Genomic DNA, 26,003 nt, shown 5'->3' with positions numbered 1-26,003 from the left:
GCACACTACTTCATTTCCCAAAAAATAGGAAAGAGGACCTAAGTCTTTAATTGCCTTAAAGTGTAGATGGACTTATATGTGTACCAGAAAAATGTGCAAAATGTGTAGATACACAAATTTATTTTGCCTTAATCACGTCGACCCAATGCACCGTTACTAAAATAAAAGAGTTACCAACACATATAGCTCTTTTGGTAAATTTGCCAAAAATAGTTTAAATCATAAGGTATTATACCAAACTTTTGTATAGCATCACATTTTAAAGCATCACTGACGTATTTGATGAAAACAATGTTGAAACATATTTTGAATAAAATTTATTTTCTTTAAGCACCAACTTCATCAACAACTCTCATGTTATGTTATTGGTGTAGTGGAAACTTGTCATATTTTCATCCATTTCCAAGTTTGGCCCCGTGTTGCGGCCAAGCAGTGAGCATAAGTAAGTAACCTTAAAAAGAACATAAATGATACATTTTTTGTAATTTTACGTGGGTGAATTGGGTTCCAATCAAAACTAATTGTTTTGTTTGGAGATTGATCTTGAATAGAGTTCTTGTGGCTTGTAATTTGGTGAATAAAAGAGCGAGTTTGGCCTCTACTGTTTGTCAACTGTGCAACAAGGAAGAATAGAGCGTTGACCATCTGTTTTTCAAATGTGACTTCTCTATTCACATTTGGAATTGGTTTTTAGTTTGGAGTGGTATCTTGCATTCGATTCCCTATAATAGGTTAGAGTTACTCGTTGCTTTTAATACTACTACTTCTGAAAAGAACAAGAAGAAGCTCAGTTTAGCCTTATTTTACTCTTTGGTTTTGGTGATTTGGAAGACGCAAAACTCTTTGATTTTTAATAAGTTGAGATGTTCTCTAATGAAGGCGGCAAATGATTTCCATTTGATAGCGTTTAATTGGATGAAACATAGATCACATTTTAATTTTATTAGTTGGTTCAATTGATGTATTTTTCCTTTTAAAGCGTGTAACTTTTAATGTTCGTACTTTGTTTTGTCTAGCTTCTTGTTAGCCTTTTTTAATGCATCTTACGTTCAAAAAAAAGTTAGAAGCTGTAGCTTTCTTTTAATATAGAAATGTTTGACAAAAGCAAGTAAACCTTTTAAATATATAAAATAACATAAAATATAAAACTAAAGTTTAAAAGCCCTCAAAAACTAGTTCAACTACCTTTTAAATTATGAGCTTTAAATTAAAAAAAAAAAAAAACTTTTAAAATCATACTTACAAAACATTATTATTATTTTTTTATATTTTTTTGAGTTTAATTATTATAAAAATTAAAGCTTAAGTTTCAAAAAATCGTTGTCAAACATACCATCCAACCCAACTCCACCTAATTTTTCATTAAATATAATATTGTTTATAATCTAGATACACAATATTTAGGGCCCAATATTTATCTCTAACCCAGTTCTTAACACTTTTATGCTTTATTAGTAACACCAACCCAACCTAATTTTTCCCCTAACTATTTAGTGGTTTATTATTTATTGATTTAAAATTATAATAAGTATATACAAATTATTGCATTCTAAATACGTAATAATAAAACAAGATTTCCCGTACATTGAAATTAAAATAAACAACAAATTCAATAGCAAATAAAATTCTTGCACGATACAAAGTTGATTAAAAAATATATACACTGTTTATAATTTAGATAAGCTTTCGAGATATATATATATATATATATATATATATATATATATATATATATATACTTATGTTATTCTATTCTAACTAATTATTGTGCGGATATTGTATGTTATGAGAATGATAAAGAAAATATGTTGTTTGATAATATAAATACGTTCAATCTTACATAACTATTGTCATCAACACACATTGTCACTAATTAAATCGTCTATAAGATTATTATACATTTATTATTATTATTCTCATTTTTGTTAGAATGTTTATTGGGTCGTATTCTGTCAGAATGAAAATGAGTGAAAAACGATGTGTAAGAACAAAAATAAATAATAATTAGCGAGAATGCATAAAAATGACGATATTTTTGTAAAGTTGAACGTATTTACATTGCTAAACAACTTATTCTTTTAGTAATTTTCATAACATACGATATCTGCACAATAATTAGTTAGAATACTTGAACCTATATATATATATATATATATATATATATATATATATATATATATATATATATATATAGGGATATATCATCGGCATACTAAAAATATAAAATAAAAGAGATCATAAATAAAAACCTAAGGATTGTATATAAAATTATGCTAATATCCGATTTTATATATAGAGCAAAAACATATGAAAAAATAGAGTTTTATTTTATTTTATTTATTTATTATTATTATTATTATTATTATTTATAAATAAAAGTTAAATATAATTTAGAGCATCGACAAATGACAATCATTGATCTTTTCTATAACATTTTGCAACAATAATAAAAGTATAATGATTGACATGCAAAATTGAAAATTCCACATGGAAAATAGTGTTTAAATTTTGATATATACAAAATATTGCATTCCATACTATTATAAAAATATAATGATTGACATGCAAAATTCCCCATAGAAAATAGTGTTTTATTTTTTATATATACAAAATATTGATAATATTTTATGATTGACATATAGACTATTGACTACACAGGTTAAAATATATGATTCAAATGAAATGGTTTACCATTTTCAATACCATTTCTCTTTTGATTTTATATAAGTTTTTGTTTTATTTTATAATTATTTTTAATTAAAAACCTATTATCATAAGCTTTGTCTCATTGACCATTTCAAAACTTTGTTTTAATAGTAACTAATTTATACTCATCTTCATTAAATGGGTAAATCGCACTCTCATGCACCTAATTGTCCATCATGTGGGAGGTGTTCTATCCATGTCTTTTGTGTAATTTTATACTTTCAAATATATATATATATATATATATATATATATATATATATATATATATATATATATATATATATATATATATATATATATATATATAAGCTTAGGTACCAAATCCACCACAATACGTTGTTTTGTTTGATATATTTATTATATTTTTTTTTAAACTTCAATCTCTAACTTGATTTATTTTCAAGATTTTCAAATTTTCACTATTATCTTTCTCTTACATCACATCTTTTTGCCAAACACCTACTAGACTATATATTATAGTTGAAAATGAAAATTATATAAAAGGAAGATAAATGTGAAATTTATAAAAATCTTGGAAGTAAATCATGTTAGAAGTTGAATTATAAGAATATTGGACAATTACAATGTATATATATGTTACAAAACGACGTAGTATGGTGAATTTGGGTACCTAAACTTATATACCCTAAAGGGTATATTCACTTTTCCCATACATATATATATATATATATATATATATATATATATATATATATATATATATATATACCTTGCAAACGTGTCGTGTCGTGTCAAAACATTAAACGGGTTGAAAGGGATTGACCCTAACCCGACCTGTTTAATTATCGTGTCGTGCCGTGCCAACCCGTTTATTTTCGTGTCGGTATCATGTCGGGTTTCGGGTTAAGGTTTAGACCTTGTAAATATGTTGTGTCATGTCGGGTTGAAATATTTTAAAGGTTGGAAAGTAAGAGTTATGGAGGAAAAAAAGAAAACGTGAAACACTGGAATTATGTGATGGAATGACAAAATTTATATTAAGTTTAGAAGGAAAAATGAAAAAAGTTAAAGTTCAGGAGCAAAAGGGATACGTGCTGAGGATGACTAAAATTAAATAACTTTGAAACTTTGAATATTACTTTTAATTATTGAGTTTGGCCGACTACAAGTCTATAACATATAATATATTTACAAAAATATGAAATTTATAATAAATAATATATATAATTAAACGGGTCATATTCGAGTCATCTTCGAGTTGAAAGTCTTGATCCTAACCCTACCTGTTTAATTATCGTGTCGTTTCGTGTCAACCCGTTTACACAAACGTGTCGAAATCTTTGACCCTAACCCGCTAATTTCATGTCGGGTTTTCGTGTCGTGTCATGTTTTGTCAGGTCTATATATATATATATATATATATATATATATATATATATATATATATATATATATATATATATATATAGAGAGAGAGAGAGAGAGAGTGAGGTTCAATTAGATAACCATAATTAACCAAGGAACCAATTTTTTTTTTTTTTTTTTAAACTTTTAGAACTTATTTTTTATCAAAAAAAAAAAAGAACTAAAAATGTAGAATTTCATAACTTTTTTATCCTTTTCCAATAATTTCAATTTCGAAAAAAAAAATCGTGAAATTCACAATGTGAATATTTGAAAATTCACAATGTGAATCTAAATTCACACAGTGAATCCAAAAAATATATTTAACATTCACAATGTTATGTTATGAATTTAGATATTTTTAGTTTTTTTTCGATAAAGAATAAGCTTTAGAACTTGAAAAAAAATTTGGTTCCTTCGAGAACCAGTAATTATGGTTCTCTATTGAATTTTCCTGTATATATATATATATATATATATATAGAGAGAGAGAGAGAGAGAGTTATGTTCATATATAAACTTTAATTATTGTGTGAATGTATGACTAAATGTGGTCCAATCATTTGGTAGATGTATTATAATAAAATTCATCGATTGATTAATTAAATAACCAAATTTAAAAACCTATAATCTAGGAAAACTAAATAATTATCATCCATTTGAATCCCATTATTTGAGCAATTCAAATCACCAACACGACTTTAACTCTTATCATTGTCATCTACAAACCTCACCATCTTCATCAATAACAGAATCTCCACTATCTTGTTGACATCATGAAGCCACTATTTCACCATCATAACTCTTCGTTAAACCATTGTGTTGTTTATCTTCGACAATATGTTGTTGATCGAGAGAAGGAGAGCCGAACCTTGTTCTTTATTTTTACCCACATGTTAATCGAGATAAAAGAGGAACAAACGTCAAGCAGATGGCACAATAAAAGAATTTATGGATCACCATCACTTGTCATGAGGTTTGGGATTAGTAGTATTATTTGTTGATTATTCTTTTTCTCCATGATTCCATCTTCTATACTAGCATCATCCCCACCGCCAAATCACCAATCATAGAATGTACAATAACATTAATATTTTTTTGAATTTCAAGATTTACCTTCAAAAAACAGCAAATTTCTTCGAGAATTTATGTTACTTTAAAGAAGGGAAGTCTGAATCAAAGCCAATTCTAAAAGAATATATGTAAACAAGTCAATTCTGAAAATATTTTGCAATTTTTTTTATTGAAAGCGAATTCCAATTCATGTTACCAGTGAGTTCTATTATGAGAATGATATTCTTTAAGAATTGTAATAAATATGATATTTAAAGCTATTTTTTTTAGAAATCGTGTTACTTGGAAGAATACAGGAGTAATTGACTGCACATTCGTTAAGAACTATATTAAATATGGTATTTATATTATCAAGTGAGACCCATGTATTATATGGGTTTATTTAAAAAAAATTAAATATGAAATTTTAACAATTTGAGAAGTTTGAATTTATAAGAAAAATAAGAAAAAATTTAAATTATTAAATTAATGAGACTTTAATACATTGAATACATTACATATATAAATCATTTCTAATAAATACCTTACATATATATTACCTTACATATTAAATGTGAAATTTTAATTTAATAAAATGAAAATTATAATAAAATGACAAGTGGAAAATAAAAAATTCAAAAAATCTAGAAAATGACATGTGTCCAAATGAAGGAGAAGAGGACATGTGACAAAAAAACCTTCATTTATTAAGGAGGATTCAACATCTTTTATGAAACAACTATCAATTCTATGAACAAAAATTCTTTCATAATACATGATAATGGAAATAAAACTTGAACCTTTGGCTTTTCTTTTCCCTTAATTCTTTTAGAATACTTGACATACTTTCAGATTACATGATATTGGGAATAAAAAAAAGTTAACGAAACCAAAAATTTCTTTAAGAATTAATTATACTTTGAGGAATAAAAGAAATTGCTAGCCATATAATTGTAATTATTGTCTAATTCTTTCATTCTTATAGAATATTATTCTTGTAAAAATGTATGATTATTTTTCGAAGAAACATATGAATCTCATCGCCATACTATATTTTGACATGTGTTAGGTTTTATTTGATCTGTTTTTAATTAATTTGACTTAATTGCCTAAAATGCAATAATTTACATTTCTCTCTCTTAATACAATGTCATATCTACACTTATAATTAATTAAGAATATTTGTATAGTAAATATAATTACATGCTAATACCCTGTACCTTAAGATCAGAAATCATTCATTCTTATAATCTAATAGTCAGAACTTGGTCACACGTTCATACAATACTTGTGACTCACATTTGATTATAACCTTTTATATATATATATATATATATATATATATATATATATATATATATATATATATATAAAATGAAAAAAAAGATAAATATGTCAACTTTTTTTTCAAGAAAAAAGTATTATGTATATAATTATAAAAATAAAAAAAAAGAAAAATATTATTATATGACAATCTAATATTGAAAAATAAAATAACACAATTAATTAGTCAAATAAATAATAAATTTTTGTTTATTAAACATAAACAAAAGATCAAATAAGATATTATATAATAAAATAAAATGTTATCATAGAAAAAAATATATAACCACAACACATGTATTGTGAAAGTAATACTAATAATTTAACCAATTGATTGTTTTGTTCATATTGTAAACGGTTGACACTATAATTGTGACAAAAGTACCCTAAAAAAGTTGAAAAAATGGAGTTTCAAACTTTTCCCAACCACTCTTGGGCACAGTTGACCCAAAAAGTCCTAAGGAGCCTTATGGTCCATTGGTCCTGGCTCGATCTTATTATTGAGCATTGAAAGCCCGGTTATTACTTACAAGACTCACGCCACATGTTACTCAACTACACAACTAGAGCTGGGCCCATCCATAAACCTTTCCCTGACCTTCTCAAACCGGCCGGCCTATTAAATAATAAGTTTATGGGTCAACAAAAACCAATGAATATATATATATATATATATATATATATATATATATATATATATATATATATATATATATATATATATATATACTAGCAGTGTATCCGCGCAAAGCGGCGGGGCGTGTAAATTCTTTCGATGATATGTTTCCTCTATAAAAATGTTATGTTACAAAAGAAAGTACATGTCGAAGACAAAATAATTAAATTATGGTGTTATTTGTTAAATGATACATCAAATAACCGATAAAAACAAACTGGTTAAAACGACATAAAATATGAAATGTTTAAGCCATTCAAACAAAAATAAAGAATTATAAGAATACACAAAATATGAAAATTTGTAATAACACATGACTAATTATATATTATTAATCGTGCAACAATTTTTTTTTACATCACATTTGATGTATAAACTTCATCACCTTTTAAATTTTCGTTAGGCTTCACTAATACTTTTGTGTCCCTAGAAACAATATTATGTAAAAAAAAACTTAAAGTTTGTCTTCTTTATGATTTTATTACTAACTTTGGACTTTTATGCTATAAATTTGGATATGACGGCTAGTTTTTTTTCACTATCGTCGATTAGTTTAAATAGATGATTAGCTTTCTTTCCGCAGACGTCAAATATATTTATTTTAGTGAACACTTTTCTTTTGGCAATGATTATCTCCTTTATTTTTAATATGAATGTCACCCATTGCTCATTTTTTCTTCTAGATATTGAGCTTCGTAATAACATCCTTAATTCGGAAAATGATACAATAAACATGAAAATGAAAAAGATCAAACATAGATCTTTCCAAAAAATTGAATCTTGATGTTTAGAAAATCGAAGTCGGTCAAAAACTAAGTATCTATTTAAAATATTTCAAAATTGCAATAAAGATTGTACATAAATGTATAGTCTAGAAATATACCTAAATATGTTGGAAACCATGGTGCTGGGTGGTTGAAGGCATAACCATGAAAACGACCAAAGTGTGTATCGATCAGGCCGACATTTGGGAATGGTTGGGTTTGACTGGAAGCGACAGTGTAAAAACGATCAAAACTCTAAATGCTAGTTGAGAGAAAAAAGATAGAGAATGAGAAGAGGGAGAGCTTCCAAAAGTAATTTAGGGTTCCTGTGGTGAAGTCGTTTTTGAAAGGAAAGATGTCAGAAAGCGGTGTCATAGAACCGGTGGTTGGGGATAATGGAAGACGGGAGATGAAATCATTTTCTGTTCCTGGACGGTGGGCTTTATAGCAGGGGAGGGAACAAAGAAGTATATGTGATGGGAGAGATATTTGAATCAACATGCTAAATTTAAGGATATCTAAAAGGGTTCAAAATTTGAATGAATCCAGGATTTGAGGAACCATATCAAATTGCTGAGAAATATAAGGAGATTTGATAAGAAATATTTGAATTCAAAACGTGGTTAAAATTTAATATTATTTTATTAATGGTTACTTGTACTATCAGCTTCATCATTTGGACGTCTTAAAAAAATATTATTATTATAATCAATCTATTTTTAGAAATAATTAGATTTTTTTTATAAGATAGTAAAGATATATATATATATATATATATATATATATATATATATATATATATATATATATATATATATATATATATATATATATATATATAAACATAAACGAAATAAATATGAACATTATTCATTATTCATGTTTGCTAATTTAACTATATGAATAAAAAATGTTGTTATTCGTTAATTCATTACATAAACAAATATAGATAAACTTTTGTTACACGGGTTGATTCGACATTCAGTTTGTTTTTAGTCAAAATCTTAAATGGGTGGAAGAAAGAGACTTTTCAACCGAAACACATCTACTCTAATAATAAAAGTTTTTTTACCACATGTCTCATTCTAATTCAATTTTCCAAATGTCATTTTGTGATTATTTTGGATTAATTTTTTTTCCACATATCATTTTATGGGTTTTTCTATTTTAATAAATTCCAGATAATATTTTAATGTAATAATTACAATAAATGTAGTAATAAATAAATATCAATTTCATTAATGAACTTACATTTTTATTTTAAAATTCCCAAATTAAGTCTCATTACTTTATTTTGTTTATTTATTTAAATTTAAAAAATTAAAAAAATAAATTTTAATAATTCATTATTTTTCTTATTTTCTTATAAATCCAAAGTTCTTAAATATTTAGACATTTGTATTTAATTTTTTTAATTAACCCATGTAAGATATGGGTCTTACACCTAGTTTTGTATTCTTTTAACGACACTAATTCTTCCAATAAAAATATTAGAGTTGTTAACGAATGAGATTTCTTGTTCATCTTCATACGTTTAACAAATTATATTGTTTATGTTCGTGAACATGTGAAACAAACATAAACGAATGAAGATAAACAACCACAATTGAACAAATATAAACACAAACGAACATAAAATATAATAATGTAATAAAAACGGTTGAGCATATATGAACATAAATAAACTAAAACTTGCCATCTATCCGCTCTAGTTCCGAGACGAAGCTTAACCTGAGTCTCGGTTAAGAATGGCGATGACCTATGTTTCACACGACACACGATTCCATGGATAGTTTCATTCGAGATCGTGATGGAGGACATAGCTTACGATCATCGACTTTGATTATTCCACTAGGCATTTGATTAGGACATCCAACCTACTACAAGGATCCCGTATCCAGCAACCCAACCTATACAAAGGGCATCCATCAAAGTCCCTTTACTAGATTGGAGCTATGAAGCTTACCTTCTTTTTATTAAAAAGGGGAAGGGCTTTTTCAGCTGGTGCGCAGTAGTGCACTTCCGTTTTCCCTTGACTAGTAGCGGTCCCGTGGTTCCTATGCCGCCGCCTTTCCCGGTCCTTTTCTTTTAGTGCTTCGACTTGAAGCGATAACTTCTAGCTAGTTCAGTGGATAAGATGGTTGCGCTCCAGCTCACTCAAGAATGGGACGACAGTGGTCCGCCGACAAGCTCGTTTTGATCTTGGATGCAGTACATTGGAATCCTGAAGCACCACCACGAACGCTACCGCACGTCCGCCTGCGGTGCGATAAGGCACCACCCTGTTGTGCCAGCAACCAACTCCGGCGTGTCAGCTTAGTTATCCTCATCAATGAATATAAATGAACGTAAATGAACAATATAAACGATTGTTCATGAGTATAAAAGAACAAACAATATCATTGTTATGTTCGTTCATTTAACTAAACGTATGAGAATTTGCGTTCATATTCATTAATTTAGTAAATAAACACACTTCCCAATTGAAAGTTCCGTTCATTTATAGGATTTAAAAGTATAAATTCATCGATTTAGCTTTATCTGGTTTTAGTCGGTTTTATTTTGAATAGTAAAAAAATACTTTTGGTAAATTCAGTTCGATTTTAGAGGTAAACAGTACAATCCATGTAATTGGTAATGATAGGTTTAAAACCAATTTTCAAAAAAATAGGTAAAAAAACGATTTTTTCCTCAAAATTTTTCAAGGATACAGACTACTACACTACTATACATCACCACTTATTATGAGAGAGAGAGAGAGAGAGAGAGAGAGAGAAGCCAGCTAAGGACGGTGTTCATGCCGCCCACAGTCACCACCACATTTTGGTGAGGTGGGTATACCCCAAAAGTTTTAACATGACCTTTCTAACAACGTTTTAGAGCAATCTCTTTGTCTAATTGGATTTCAAAAGCGTACAACATATGTATGCGGTTGTTCCAAGCTGAGGCTTTTTGAAATGACCGGTTTTAATTACAATCGTTTTGATTTTTTTTAAAGTGAAATTTTGTAAAAAAATAAACTAGTTTCCATTTTCGGTTTAAAAACTGGTTCATTTTCTTTTTTAAAAAAGAGTTCTCATATTTTTTAAATACCTATATTAAACCGATGAGTCGCTTAAAGAAAACCCGGTCATTAAAAAGAATAGTTCGGTTTTATAAGACCAATTAATTACAAAAGCCGGTCATAGGGACGGATATGGGTCATTCCAATAATGAGATTCGGGCCATGCCAAGGCCCAAATCAGTTAACTGGTTAGTTTGCCCATCTTCTTTATAGGTAACCAAAGTTATATTTTGCATTTTATTATATTGATCCTAAAACATTCTTTATTGGTAACCAAAGTTAACCAAACAATTAAATAAAATAAATACAAGGAAATACAGTATAGGGTTTGCATAACATATAATTAACTCAACTCTTGAAAACACATCTAAATCCCTCCCCTTGGAAAGAAGTCTTATAAAACTAATTTACACAACATATTTATTTAGTCTACATACATAACATCCTTGATCCTTGAATCAAGGCATAAAATAAAATCCTCAAATCCAAACAAGCCAACGTACAACTCCTTCGGCTTTGGATTCACGGATTCCACCCCTCGGTAGAAAGGAATACCTTATTCCCATGCATCATACTTCATACATCTTATTCTTCCTTTTCCCGGAATCAAAAGTTTGGACCAGCTGCCAGAATTTCACCAGCTAAATTGTTATCAGTTCCAATCTTGTAGTCCAAAAACACCTCAAAATTCTTCTTGAACAACCCTCCCAGCTTCGTTAGTGCATCCAAATGTGCCTTTTTGTCCGGCCACTACAAAAATAAATAAACATTTCCGTAAAAAAAAGAATTCTTCAACTACCACTGAACTAGCCAACACTGTTCTATATATATATATATATATATATATATATATATATATATATATATATATATATATATATATATTAGATACTGCTCACAACGAGCCTAATCCACATTGGAATTATCACTCTCACACTACAGATAGTAACAGTAACAGTATAACGTACGACTTACTGTATTTGCGGGATCAAGAATCTCGGAAGGAACACCTTCAATTGCAGTTGGGATTTCAAGTCCAAATATCTCGGTCTTTGTGTACTCCGCTTCCAAAAGACTACCCGAGTGGATTGCGTCAATGATTTTTCGAGTGTACGCCAATTTTATACGCTTTCCCGATCCATAACTGTATAAAAAGGACATTTGAATTAAAATTTCGAAAAAAATACTATTGTTGTTATTACTGTTACTGTTACTGTTACCTGCCGCCTGACCAGCCAGTGTTGACAAGCCACCCGGTGGCACCGTGTTTTTTCATCTTTTCAGCTAACATGGCTGCATACTTGGTTGGATGAAGCATTATAAAAGCCGCACCAAAACATGCTGAAAATGTAGCCTGTGGCTCCTTTATCCCATCTTCTGTTCCCGCCACCTGTTATTTAAAAAAAAAATGTTTAAATTTTCGTTAAAAATAATAATGTACACAAGAGACTTACCAAAGCAGTGTAGCCGCTGATAAAATGGTACATAGTTTGAGCCAAGTTTAGCTTGCTGACAGGTGGCAGAACACCAAACGCGTCACAAGCCAATAGGATCACGTTCTTCGGGTGTGGGCCCACACATGGTATTTTAGCATTTGGTATGTATTCTATAGGATACGCCGCCCGAGTGTTTTCTACAAGTTTATATTAATAATCAGTATTCTGTTCTTCTAACAACCTCTGAGCTAACTAACTAACGTACTTGTCTTTACCTGTTACGGATTTGTCTGAGTAATCGACTTCTCGGGTATGTTCATCAAACACAACGTTTTCCATAACTGCAAAAAAAGAATAAGATTTAATTTTTTTTTATTTAATAATAAGAAATTAAAAGGCTATGGTTTTTGAAATATAATGATATTACACCTGTCCCGAACTTGATGGCATTGAAGATATCAGGTTCCTTTTCCTTTGATAGATCAATGCATTTTGCATAGCAACCACCTTCGATATTTGAGACACCATTTTCACTCCAACAATGTTCATCATCTCCGATTAAATATCTGTTGTGATCCGTAGACAGTGTTGTCTTTCCAGTACCTAAAAATTTATTTAAATTATTTATAAATAATAATGGATGATGGATATATGAGGTATTATTATTTAATTATACCTGATAATCCAAAGAAGAGTGCTACATCACCAGCTTTCCCCATATTGCAACCGGAATGAAGGGAAAGGATTTGGCGTTTAGGCATGAGATAATGCATGACACCAAAAAGACCTTTTTTCATCTCACCAGCGTATTGGGTTCCGAGAATTACCATTTCTCTTCTTCCGAGATTCAGATCTATGCTTGTTGATGACGTCATGTAATGGGTGTATCGGTTACATGGGAACATGCCCGCGTTGTATATTGTGAAGTCTGGAGTACCGAATTCCTCTAGCTCTTCCGCAGTAGGTCGGATGCACCTGCAAATTTACCGGATTACCCTTCATGTCTCTTCAAAGATGGGATTTTAATATATATATTTTTTTTATTGTAGTTACATGTTATGCATGAATAATGAATGATAGGCTCTTGCGGATACAATACGGACTTTGATACGGTGAACTGGATCCCAGTTGAGAAACTGGTCGTTTACGTATACCTGAAAGCAAAGCAAAGCAAAGACAAAGACAAAGGGTATAATGGTCATTTTCGTATATCAACAGTTGGGTTGTTAGCTTAGATGAGTTTTTGAATAGTCAAAGATTAATTTACTCGTGATTTATTATTATTATATATTGAAAAATATATAAAATCACCTCACCTAGTGTTTTTAATCTTAAATCGATTAATAAGCTAAGTTTGACTTTGATTTTTTTAATTACACTAATGAAATATCCTCTAAAAGGTTACGCAACACGTGAAGATACCCAAGATTTGTGAAATTGATCTATTAATTAATAAATATTGACTTTTGGGGATGAATTAAATAATACATAATGAAAGCAACAAGTATCCATGATCCATCATATAATGTTCAGAGCGTCTTTTTGTGGGTCATTCGTTGCGGGTATTTTTTTTTTGTTTAATAATTATGATATTTGAGTTTCAACTAAATGATTTAAGTTGTCATTCTTACCCAAAGATAATAAAATAAATACACTGCAATTCAGTTTATGATTTCTTTTCATTACAGGCTTCCTAACAAACTTACAATATTCAACGGTTTGGGAGCACTTTATGTTCTAAAATGGCAATAGTTCACCACCTTCTTCCTAGTATTCAATATCTTTTTCGTTTTTCACGATTACTGTTTTTACTTTTTAGTGATTATAGATGGATTGTACCCACTTCCTATCTTGTCGGTGAGATCTTAAATAAAAAAAGAGCGATTGTATTTGTTTAAAGAAATGATCGGATCACCTTATCGAGGGAGCACAAGTAATCCACCGCTCTTTCTCTGTTGACTAAGAAAGTGTGTTCATCCATCTCAATATTTGGAGACCCCCTGGTTTTAAGTAAACACTCAAGCTTCAGAATCATCAAACTACTAAAAGTAGAATTGATTGCACAAAAATTAACCCAAACAAGGTTGGAATTACTAATTAGAGTTAGGTTTGGCTGAGTGATGAGTGAACTTACTTTCCCCACCAAAGTTCGTCTTCGGTTGTCTCGTCTCTGACAACGCGTTTGTCCCTCGGTGATCGCCCTGTTTTCGCACCAGAGAGCGTAGCCAAAGCGCCGCTAGAGGTTATGAAAGATCCTTTCTCGTACTTTATGGCTTGCTCGTAAAGCTCTGTGTAACAATCAGGAATGCAAATAGCATATATATGGTCAAAATAAGCAATCACAGATTAAGTTTTATAGTCAAACACGAGAAAAAACGAAGACCAGGGTATACCAGCAGGGGATAGGTTGTAGAGGATATGAGTGAACTTGAGGGCACTGTCACTGGTACTCAGGGTAGGAGCGTGAACGTGACGGTGTTGGTGAGTCACCTGAGCTCTCGGAGTTTCAGTTTTCCGATCCGGATCTCCCCTCACCACCTTCGGCCCGGTTTCTCTCGTCAATGAAGCCAACGACGCACTATAATTAAAAATTAACGATATGATTTTCATGTTTCGTAGGACAAATCAATTTTATCGGCGTTTTTCAAAATTAATCGTAGATTGATCAAGTGAAGCAGGAAAAAATTAAACCTAATGGATTCAAGCTGTTGTTTCTGGCGTCCTTCTTCGGAAATAGCATTAAAAGCAGGCTGAGTTTCGCCTTTAATCGGAGTATTTGGAACAGATCTCTTCTTCTGGAGCGAATGCAGCTCGTCGATCGTTTGAGCTTTTACCGGCGGGACACTGTCGTCATGGCAGATCTGGTCGTCTTCCTTCTTTCCACCACGTGTTTGAATCTTCGGAAGTCCATTCCTTCCTTTCGTCGGTGTCTTTGGAAAGCTAAATTCCCCGTTCTCCGTTCCTTGTGACGCCATTTTCACGATTTCTGTATCCAACAATAAAAACATACACAGATTATCATCATAACGAAATCACACAACACACTATAACATGAACTGAAATCATTCGAAAACAATATTTAATGGACCAGTCAACGGTGTTCGGAAAGTTGGAGAGAAGAAAGAGATGAATTGACGTAGATTACCGTCGATTTTGTGATACGTAATGTGGGAAATTGGATTGATGAAAATGGAGGTGATGAAAGATATGTCTGACACAGAGGCGGGTGGTAGCTTTATATAGGTGATTTCAGTTGACAAGTGTTATCCTAAACCCCAGTTAACTTGACCATGGTTTAGTTAACTCCTTTATTTATCCATTTCTTGTACGCGTTGGATAAAAATAAAAAATAAAATATAAAATATCTCCTAGATTTGCTCTCCATTACCCGGTTATGTGTAAGCAATATAACATTAATATATTCATTTAATTTAATCATATTATAACTTAGACTATGGATTTTCTAATATGTGTTCTAAATTAAACATAATTATTATCATAATTAAATGTTAAACACATTAATTATAAGAAATATTACCATAATTAAATATAAAATTCATTAATAATCTCCATAATTAATGTATTTCATATTTAATTATGGTAATAATTGTGATTAATTAATACTTTTTATATGTGCCCTAGAAAATCCCTTTAGACTAAGCTCCACAAATGATCCTTGTGGTTTGCTCAAAATTGTCATTTTGATCCAAAAAAGTTTGCACAAGTACCACAGGTCCAAAGTTTTCATTTTGTTGCGAGTTTGGTCCAATTTGCTTAATGACGATTTTGCCCTTACTTTTTCTTTTTTAGTTTTTTATTTATTCAAATACTTTTCTGTTTAAAAAAAAATAAAAAAAATTTGTTTTTGCTATTTTACTTTAATAATTTTTTATAAAGAAAAAAATAAATAAAATACTATCTCTCTCTCTCTCTCTAGCTTCATACCATTACACCCTAATCTCCATTGCCCGTTACCACTAACTGGACATCATACCCTTGTTTTTCACCGGATCTTCATTGGAGATGAAGGAATCAGAGATGATCTTGATGAAGGCCACCTCCCACAACGATTCTTTTAAGATAATTTCCTTCTTCAAGTTTCTCTTTTTGAAATGGAAAATCCCATAGTTCTTTCTGCCAACAAGAGTTGAAGAAGAAGTAGTTTCTTTAAATGTTTGGAATTCGAGTTTTGGTTGGTCATAAATCTCTCTTGCCCCCACACAAGAAGCCAAGACAGGTCTCTTCTTTCTTTTTGTTGAACTGTAGAGAACAATACATGGAATAAGGGGTCATCGATTAATCAGCCCCATAAAACAAATTCGAATCACAAGAGAACAAAAACATATAAGAGATTTGCCATGGTCTTTCGATTTCTGATTAGAGCCACATATTGCTCTTCAAAAGAAGTTAGCCAAGCCCCTCAAAATGTATTTCATATATTTCATTAAAAAATCATCAGCTTACCGAACCAGAAAAAGAAAATAGGTTTAACACCAAACCAAAAATAAAAACGAATTGATCTTTAGATTCAAAACAGAAGAAGAAAACCATGTGATTCATCAATTCCAGAAATCAAAATTCTTGTATCGATCAGAATGGGTAACCCGATAAAGAAAATGGGACTTACCAGATCAGAGAAGGAGCAGTAGTCGGTACTGTCGATCGGAGGTTTGGAGCGGAGACAGGAGATCGGAGATCGGAGAAGGGGCGCCGATATGGAGATGGTTTACAGAGAAATAAGAGAGAGAGAGAGAGAGGTGGGGTGGGGTTTGGTGGGTTATTAGCTGTATATTTATTTTTAGTTTTTAGTATTATTATTTTTTTAATCTGAAAATCAGAAAAGCAAATAAGAAAAAAAGAAAATCATATTAGTAGGGGCAAATCCGTCATTTTAAAAAAGACATAATAGATTGGACCAAAAACACAAGAAAATAAAAGTTTTGGACCTCTGGTGCTAGTCCAAACCTTTTTGGATCAAAGTGGTAATTTTGAACAAACCACAGGGACCATTTGTGCAGTTTATTCTATAATTTATTATGTACATATATTGATGAAACATATTTGTAAAAAAACTTTTATAAACAAAACATCTTTAAAAAATGGAAAGATAACAAACAATATATGCATAAAAGCAAAGATGTAAAAAAGTTTGTATAAAAAATTATAAAAATTAATAAGTCTTAATAAAACATAAAAACAAAATTGGAAAATTTATCAGAAAAAGGCGTGGACCAATTCATAAAAAAGATATAAAGTTATAAACTGTACAACAAGAATTAAAAGAAAAGTAAGGTTTAAAAAATATAAAAACAAAAATTGTAAAATAAAGTTGAGGATTTTTCTTTTTAAATGGACCAAATTCATTAACATAACTAGAAAGGTTACTTCTGCAATGCGGAGGCCAGAAGCTTTCAATGTTGTTTCCGAATCGATAAATATGACAGACGTAGAAAGTGGAATGATGAAAAGTTCGGGCTTTGTTCAAGACCGTTTTTTTTTCATGTTTTTATGAAAAAATATAAAAGTTTTGACTGCAAGGACCTGGAGTGTCAAAATGGCTAAAAATTTAAAGGGGTAGGAATTAACAACTTTTTAGAAAAGGGATCAAAGTTGTCAAACCGTTAAAGTTTTGTGGCCAAACTTTAAATATTAAAAGGTTCTTAAAAAGTGTTAAAATATTGATTGTAAGGACCAAAAGTGTCAAAATGGCTAAAGAATGAGGATTAAAGTTGCCAAAAAACTTCCAAATTTACTATTCCTAAGATTATATATATATATATATATATATATATATATATATATATATATATATATATATATATATATAAATTAAACATTGGGATAAAGTTGTGACAAAAAAGGAAATGAAATCAGTAAAAATAATTGAAATTTGAGTTGAAACCATAAGAAAATGAAAATTTTGGTCTATAAATGTAAAAATAAGGATGTTTGAGGGGCTAAAGAATGAGGATTAAAGTTGCCAAAAAACTTCCAAATTTACTATTCCTAAGATTATATATATATATATATATATATATATATATATATATATATATATATATATATATATATATATAAATTAAACATTGGGATAAAGTTGTGACAAAAAAGGAAATGAAATCAGTAAAAATAATTGAAATTTGAGTTGAAACCATAAGAAAATGAAAATTTTGGTCTATAAATGTAAAAATAAGGATGTTTGAGGGGCAGTATGAGTCAGGGTCCAGGTGCATGCAGGTTGCTCAAACCCGTTTCTGATGGATTGAAAAAAAAATTGATAATAAGACACGCTTTTATATATATATATATATATATATATATATATATATATATATATATATATATATATATATATATATATATATATATATATATATATATATATATATATATATATATATATATTTTATTGACATTTTTATAAAAAGTCAACCTATAATTAATTAACTATTTATAATTATTTTTTTTGGAAAACAATATAATTTTAACAAATAAAAATATTTTAAAAATTAATTAACGTGTCTACAGTCTATATGATAAAATGAGATATCTTTTTAGTCAATAAAAAAAGAAGATAAAATTTGATTCACAACATCTTTTGTGACCGGTCAAACCATAATACTGTTATATATATATATATATATATATATATATATATATATATATATATATATATATATATATATATATATATATATATATATATATAAAGTGACACATTTTTTTTGTCTCTTTTGGTCCTCTACTATTTACAACATTAACCCTTCACCTTTATGCTTTTGTTTACAAACAATCCTTTAACTTTAGTTTGAATTTTTCATAATCATCACCTTTTATTACATATTATTAGTATTTCTACTTACAACATTGACCCTTCACCTTTATGCTTTTGTTCACAAACAACCCTTTCACTTTGGTTTGAAAAATGGTCCCTTAACTATATTTGAGTCATTTTAACGTTGCATCCTTTTTGTCTTTTTTGGTCCATGTGATTTACCAGATTTAACACATTGAGGACAACCATGGAAGCCGAAATTACACTTTTACTCCTAATCCGATTTTTTTATTAATTTATATTTCTCTTTTTCGTTTTAAATTAATGTTTTATTTATTAGAAAATACCCGCCCAATGCCATAAAGCCACACACAATCTGCCATCACCACCACCGCCAAAATTACATAAATGGTCCATATGGTTTACCTGTGTTCACAAATTCAGTCCCTACTGCCTGAAAAGACCAAATCACCCTCATATTAACGGACAAAAAGCAACAGTTTATATTTTCCGGATTGGTTTTCCGGTCGCTGCCATACATGACAATAAAGTTCAAGTTGTGACACCATTTCTTTATTTTTCTCATTTATTGTAAGAAATAATTATTTAGATTTCTTTACTTATGTAATTAGATGACATTGTTTATCTTCTTTTACTGGATTATCTCAATTCAATTCAACATGCTACTTTACTTTACAAAGCAATACCTTTCGACCTCGGCAACGCCGGAGACTCCTTTCTAGTTTACATTAAAATATCACAAATAAGAAGAATTTGTTTATCATGTTAAATTAATTCTGAAGGTCCCTACTGTTTGCTTTTTTTACGTGCTTGGTCTCTATCTTACTTAAAACGACTATTTTTTGATATTGCTTTTTTTATTTATTTAAATAAACACACATCCAACCCCACCCTCACCTTATTTTACATAACTCCCTATTTTTCTCTATTCAAATAATAGTCTTTTTAGGTAAGACAACGGCCAAGTGCGTAACAAAAACAAACAATAGAGACCAAACGTGTAACAATAACAAATAGTAGGGACCTTCCGAGTTAAAAAAAATAAGTTAGGAACCAAGCTCGCAAATTACCCCAACCCATAGGGACCATTCGTGTAATTTACTCGGGATATAATATGACATATCTATAAAAACTATTTGTAAAAAATACTTTATAAAGATGATAACCTAATTCAAACGTATGGTTCTTACAACAAGATTCCATATTATTATTATCACTATAATTAGGATTAATACGGTAAAATGACAACCAAAAACTGCAATGTTGGCTTGTGTTTTAGTAATGGTCATGGAAAATGGATTGTTTTATTTGTCAAAGTAGATACGTATACTTAAATATGTCTGATACAAGTTATTTTATGTTGGAATAAGTTTGTACAAATTAGACTGAATATTCTTGCTTGGCTAATTAAATTTGATAGGCTTCCTAGTTCCTACACAGGCAAATCTTAGTAGAAGAGGCGTCGAACAAAAATTTGATCTTCTGCCAGAAATGTGAACAAGATGTTTAGGTTAGAGACCACCTTTTTTTACATCTTTACAACTTGTTTGTGACTTATGGCAGATTTTTTATTTTTTATTTGTCAATGGTGGGATATTTGATATTTCGAGTAGATGAGACATGAATATTCAATCTTTCATTACGTTGACAGATAAGACTCATTTGAACACAAGTAAAAAAAAAAAAAGTTAAACTTCGTCGATAAATGTTCATGAGAAATAATATTCAGTTAGTTACGTGTTAGAATTTTGTGAAGAAATTACAAAGTCTAGAGCAAGTTGATTGTAAGTTAATAAAATTAAAGCGTAACGTTTGTGCTCCTAACAAAAGTGCAACAGCTGTTTTATTTAATCCTCCAGCTACAAGTCAAATTAACAACAGCCTTCATGTGTGTAAGGTCCACGTCATTAACCTTCTTCTAACTTATCCATCAACTTAAAATAATATAACATATTATAATCTACACAATTAGTGATATCCATTGATCAAATATATTTTCATATAAACAATGATAAAATAATATAACATAGACAAATTTTCATAAATGGTCCTTGTGATTTTTTAAAATATCAAGTTTAATCTTTAAATTTTTCTTATTTTACGGGAGATCTATGTGGTTTCAATTTTTATCGTGGTTGCTCTTTGACTCATATAAAATGATTTATTTACCAATTTCACCTATTTATTACAACAATTTAAAAAATAAAAAACAAATATTATCCTTATCCCACCCCCACCCCTTACCCTATTTTTTTTACAACGCTCGTCTTCAGGAAACCACCACCACCAGTCAACGCTGACACTAGCGGACCTTCCCTAAAGATTACAACCACCATCGAAGATCGCATCCACCACCACAACCTTTATCATCATTAACCTTACATCATCACACTTATCCCTCTGATATGGATATGTCTATTTGCTAGACCTATCTGTCTAGCACCCCTAAAAGGCGTCGATGGTGTACAACCTATATGACTATGTCTAGTCCAATGCAATTGGCTACAAACCAGTCACATTGGATTGGGGGGACTTGATAGGGATATGTCTATTTACTAGACCTATCTGTATGACGCCCCTATCAGGCGTCGACGGCGTACGACTTATATGACTATGGTTAGTCTGATGCAATTGGTTGCACACCAATCACATTGGACGGGGGGGGGGGGGGGGGGCTTAGTTTTTCTAACAAGGAGGTACTGAGTCCAATCCCATACATATACTAACTCGTCGTTCAAAAAAAAAAATTGAACTGGGTGGACTTGATAGGGATATTTCTATTTGCTAGAGCCAACTGCCTGACGCTCCGTCTGGCACCCATGGAAGGCGTTGATGGTATACAACCTACATGAATATGTCCAGAACAATGCAATTGACGACAAACCAATCACATCAGACTAGGAGGAACTTAATAGGAATATGTCTATTTGCTAGACATATATGTCTGGCACCTATGGCACGTGTCGACGATGTACAACCTACATAACTATGTCCAGTCCAATGCAATTGGTGGCAAACCAATCACATCGGACGCGGGGGGGGGGGGGGGGGGGGCTTGACATGGATAAGTCTATTTGCTAGACCTATCTGTCTGGCGCCCTTGGCAGGCGTCGACGGTGTATGACTTATATGACCATGTCCAGTCCAATGCAATTGGATGCACACTAATCACATCGGATTGGGGGGACTTGATAAGGATATATCTATCTGCTAGATCTATTTGTCGACATTCTATCCCGTTTGGCAACCTTGCCTACCTGGCGCCCCCGCCTGATACCACCATAAGACCACACAGCTTGTCAGTACTGTTGCCGACTAGTTAGGCCTGAATTGGGTCAACCCAAGGTCTGAACTAATTCCTTTTGACCTAATTGTCCCCTATAAATAGAAGATGTTCTCCTCCATGGAGGAGGACTCCCCTCAAACTTCTCTTACCTTGGGTGATCAACTCCTATTACATACACATATCCTTGCCTCACTAATATGGTTCTCTCCCACCACGAGGAACTATCTCCTCTTACACATCAATCTAACTTGATAGTCAGAGCCTGCTCTCGGGGCACAATCCCTGGGGCGGTTTTAACGATCTTATTATTCGATTGTAGCTAGGATCCTCGTCGGGAACTTGTTAACGATGCACATCTCAGATCCACAATCCAGATCCGACACCAAGACCCAATGACCGAATTACAACTTTGCATCACCTTCCATTCCAACCACCAACAACACCATCTTCATCACCTTTCTTCACCGTCTTTGGAGGCAACTTCAATTCACACACAAACAACCAAACACTACCCTTATTCATCTTTTAAAACACCTTCCTGCCATCATCCTTACTACAGAACCGTTTACCATCACCTTGTTGTGGACAATCCCCTGTTCTTCCTTTTTTTATTTAATCAGACCTGCAAAACATGATAGCTAACCACTCATCGGTTAACTATGAAGCATGAGTTCATATATCGATTTGGTGGTGATGTTTTTTTTTCCAACTAAATGTATTGGCATGTCTTCATATTAGTTTTATAGAACCATCTCCATATAAAACAAAAATAATACTCAATAACTATGCAGTAAGATTTGTTAGCACTTATACCACCACATGTTTAAGTATCTATGGAAATTTGAATGATTTCCAACCAAAAATTTGCGATTGATCACTGTAGAGCGATTTTTAATCACCAATTTAAATTTAGAGTGGAACCATAACCGATGGTTAAATCGAGTTCATACGAAAGAATTGAAAAAATTAGCAACAACGAATTTAATCAACGAAACCCTCTATGAATATTTTGTTTCCATTTCATACACTTGTAATTGAGAAATTTGATGTGGTAGTTAAGGAGAAGGAATTTGAGGAGATGAAGCATTATAGAGGTGCAAGACAATGAACATGGGGAAAGTTTACGACAGAGATATGAGATCCTAGCAAAAAAAGGACTAGGGATTGACTTGGGACTTACGTTACCACCATAGATTATAGGCTAAAAGCATAGAAATGATCAAATATGTTTTATTTTGGATAGGCCTAATGCACTACTAAGCCTAAATATGGTAAATTATAGGCTAAAAGCATGAGAAATCCAGAACGCATCAAACATATAGAATGGTAAGTGAGACCAACCAAGATATAATAACTACAAGTTGCCTATATATAAAATACCAAAAGTAATCCACGCAAATACATCACATGGTAGTCTACAAAAGGGGTATAAACACCCATACAACATAGCCAACATATACAAAAGATAAGAGTATCAAAAGTAGTCAACATAACTTAAAGTAAAAACAAGTAAAAACAAATAAATATCCATATCATCATACTCCTCATCATCTCCATCACCATCCCCATCATCATCCCCCTCATCATCATCATGACGCATCCCAGACGTACCCACTCCGTCATCTGATCGCTAGTAAGGAGGATAAGCAAATCCCTAATAAGCAAACCAATCACTCATAGGCGCTACCTTCTGCTGATGAAAATGAAAAATCTCATGAACCTCCTCGCTCAACTCATCCATACGGATAGAAAGATAGGATATATCCATCTTGGGCATCAGACCTCGTTGAGCGGCAGGAGGAGCTCGCCAAACTCAATGCTGGCGATGGTCCTGTTCAAACTATCACTCCTCTCCATGCTCTGGGTCTACCTAGCGTATAGGGACAACAACATCATCTGGAGTGATAAGATTAAAACCGAATCTTGAAGATCGATTAGATCTTAAACAGGTAAGTAAAGATTAAACAGCAAGAACACGAAAATAATGAACAACTCAAGAATGAATCAAACGTGTCGAATGATTATAAAATAACCCTCAGAAGAGCTCGATCAAGAACATCAACTGTAGAGGGTTAGAAGGTTTATAGGAACGATGAAGAAAATCAAAGCTATCGTAACTCTCTCTATTGTATTCTAGATCGTTAACCTAATATGCATGCAAACATATTCTTATATAGTAAACCTAACAGGCTCACGGTTGAACAAGCCCAAACCGGAGTACAAAATAATTGGACTAATAACCGAGCCCAATGACGCAATACTTGAACGAATCTTCAACCCAACAATCTCCCCCTTTGTGTCAATTGGAGCGAGATCTTCACTTGTTACTTGGGCCAGCAGCAGCGGTAGGTACCTTCTTCTTTACAGTCTGAAACAGACGAGAGATAAGAGCAAGTATCGTCTGTCTGAATCTGATGTACCATTGGATCATATCGTTGAAGTATTTGACATCGTCCGCTGCATTCTCTTTACACCGACGGATGATCGACAACACATGCTCAAGACAAGCAGTGGTATAAAGATGTTTATCCGCTAAAGCAAAGAGACATTTCTGTCCTTCTGCTCTAGTGAACATGACCGAATTACACTTCGGGTCAATCTTGCCCATCATCATTTGATTGAGATCACTGGCCGATCCAACAGGAGATATCTTCGGTTTCTTCTTGAAGACAGTGGCTACCTCCTGATCCATCAAGGCGACCTCCATGATATAGCATACTAACATCCTTTTGAGATGGTCTATAATCGGACCATATTCAGCTTCATTCGTCAAGAGGATGTTATGCAGAACAATCCAGTCATGGGGGTTGAGGTTCGGTAGATCTGCTAAGGATAGAAGATGTTCGGTTCTTGCAGACCCTCAGATTACCCTGAACCGAACGTTGATGAATCTCCCTTCGGTATACGGCTTTAAAACCCGAACATTAACGATCTTCTGAGCGCTCCATGTTTGGTATTGTGGTTGAGCGGCCTTCAGATAGAATTCGATTAACTCCCTATCAACCTCAGGATTAGGATGAGGGACTTCAAAAATGCTGGAGAAGGCGTGGAAGATAAACGCCTTTCGGGTCAAGGGCATATCGAACTGCGAATCGACAGAATTGTAGCAGTCGAAGGAGATCACCGGTTCGAGCCATAGGATGCTAGGAGTATCTATGGCCTCCTTTATCATTCTCTCCCGAGTCCAAGCAGGGAAAAGAGTCTTCCTGCTCTCGAGGAGATCGTGGGCTTCTTTTTGTCTGCGTTCAGCTTCTTCAGCTTCTCGCGCCACACGAATATTATCATTTTCAACATTACGACTATTTTTGCGTTTCAGCAAGTCAATAATGGTTTCTTTATCATCTTCATCTTCTTCTTCAACTATTTTCTTTCCTTTATCCTTCACACCCGAACCCGAAGTTTGACCAGTCGGAGGTGGTTCGGTTGTGTGAGCAGCTGTTGAGGAAGGAGGTGGTTTCGATCCGGACTTCACTTCTCCCCCTTGTTTTGGATCGGACACGAAACTAGGTAGACCTTCTATTTTACTGAGCA

At 31.8% G+C, this 26,003-nt stretch overlaps 1 protein-coding gene across 1 annotated transcript; it reads right to left on the bottom strand.

The window, feature by feature from the left end:
• Positions 1 to 11,233: 11,233 nt before the first annotated feature.
• Positions 11,234 to 15,596, bottom strand: LOC145057513 (phosphoenolpyruvate carboxykinase (ATP) 1-like). Its single transcript, XM_079005377.1, has 13 exons — positions 15,536 to 15,596; positions 15,082 to 15,376; positions 14,784 to 14,968; positions 14,525 to 14,678; positions 14,306 to 14,390; positions 13,444 to 13,544; positions 13,067 to 13,365; positions 12,820 to 12,993; positions 12,666 to 12,731; positions 12,409 to 12,587; positions 12,175 to 12,344; positions 11,930 to 12,098; positions 11,234 to 11,704 (listed from the first exon to the last, which is right to left on the bottom strand). Exons 2-13 carry the CDS (start codon positions 15,363 to 15,365, stop codon positions 11,561 to 11,563), a joined length of 2,010 nt encoding a protein of 669 aa, XP_078861503.1. The 5' UTR covers positions 15,366 to 15,376; positions 15,536 to 15,596; the 3' UTR covers positions 11,234 to 11,560.
• Positions 15,597 to 26,003: the final 10,407 nt, after the last annotated feature.

This window comes from Lactuca serriola, chromosome 6 (genome assembly GCF_051521515.1).
Source record: "Lactuca serriola cultivar US96UC23 chromosome 6, Lser_US96UC23_V15, whole genome shotgun sequence".
NCBI classification, from domain to species: domain Eukaryota; kingdom Viridiplantae; phylum Streptophyta; class Magnoliopsida; order Asterales; family Asteraceae; genus Lactuca; species Lactuca serriola.
Note: the sequence above shows the minus strand (reverse complement) of the source record. Positions and strands in the feature narration are given on the sequence as shown.

Bases quoted from the DNA above. Each gene is read 5' to 3' on its own strand.
- LOC145057513 (XM_079005377.1), bottom strand. From the start codon at position 15,365: ATGGCGTCACAAGGAACGGAGAACGGGGAATTTAGCTTTCCAAAGACA. The intron at 14,969-15,081 runs GTTTAATTTTTT...TTTTAATTATAG, and splicing joins CAACAGCTTGAATCCATTAG to TGCGTCGTTGGCTTCATTGA. The intron at 14,391-14,524 runs GTAAGTTCACTC...ACTTAAAACCAG, and splicing joins GACGAACTTTGGTGGGGAAA to GGGGTCTCCAAATATTGAGA.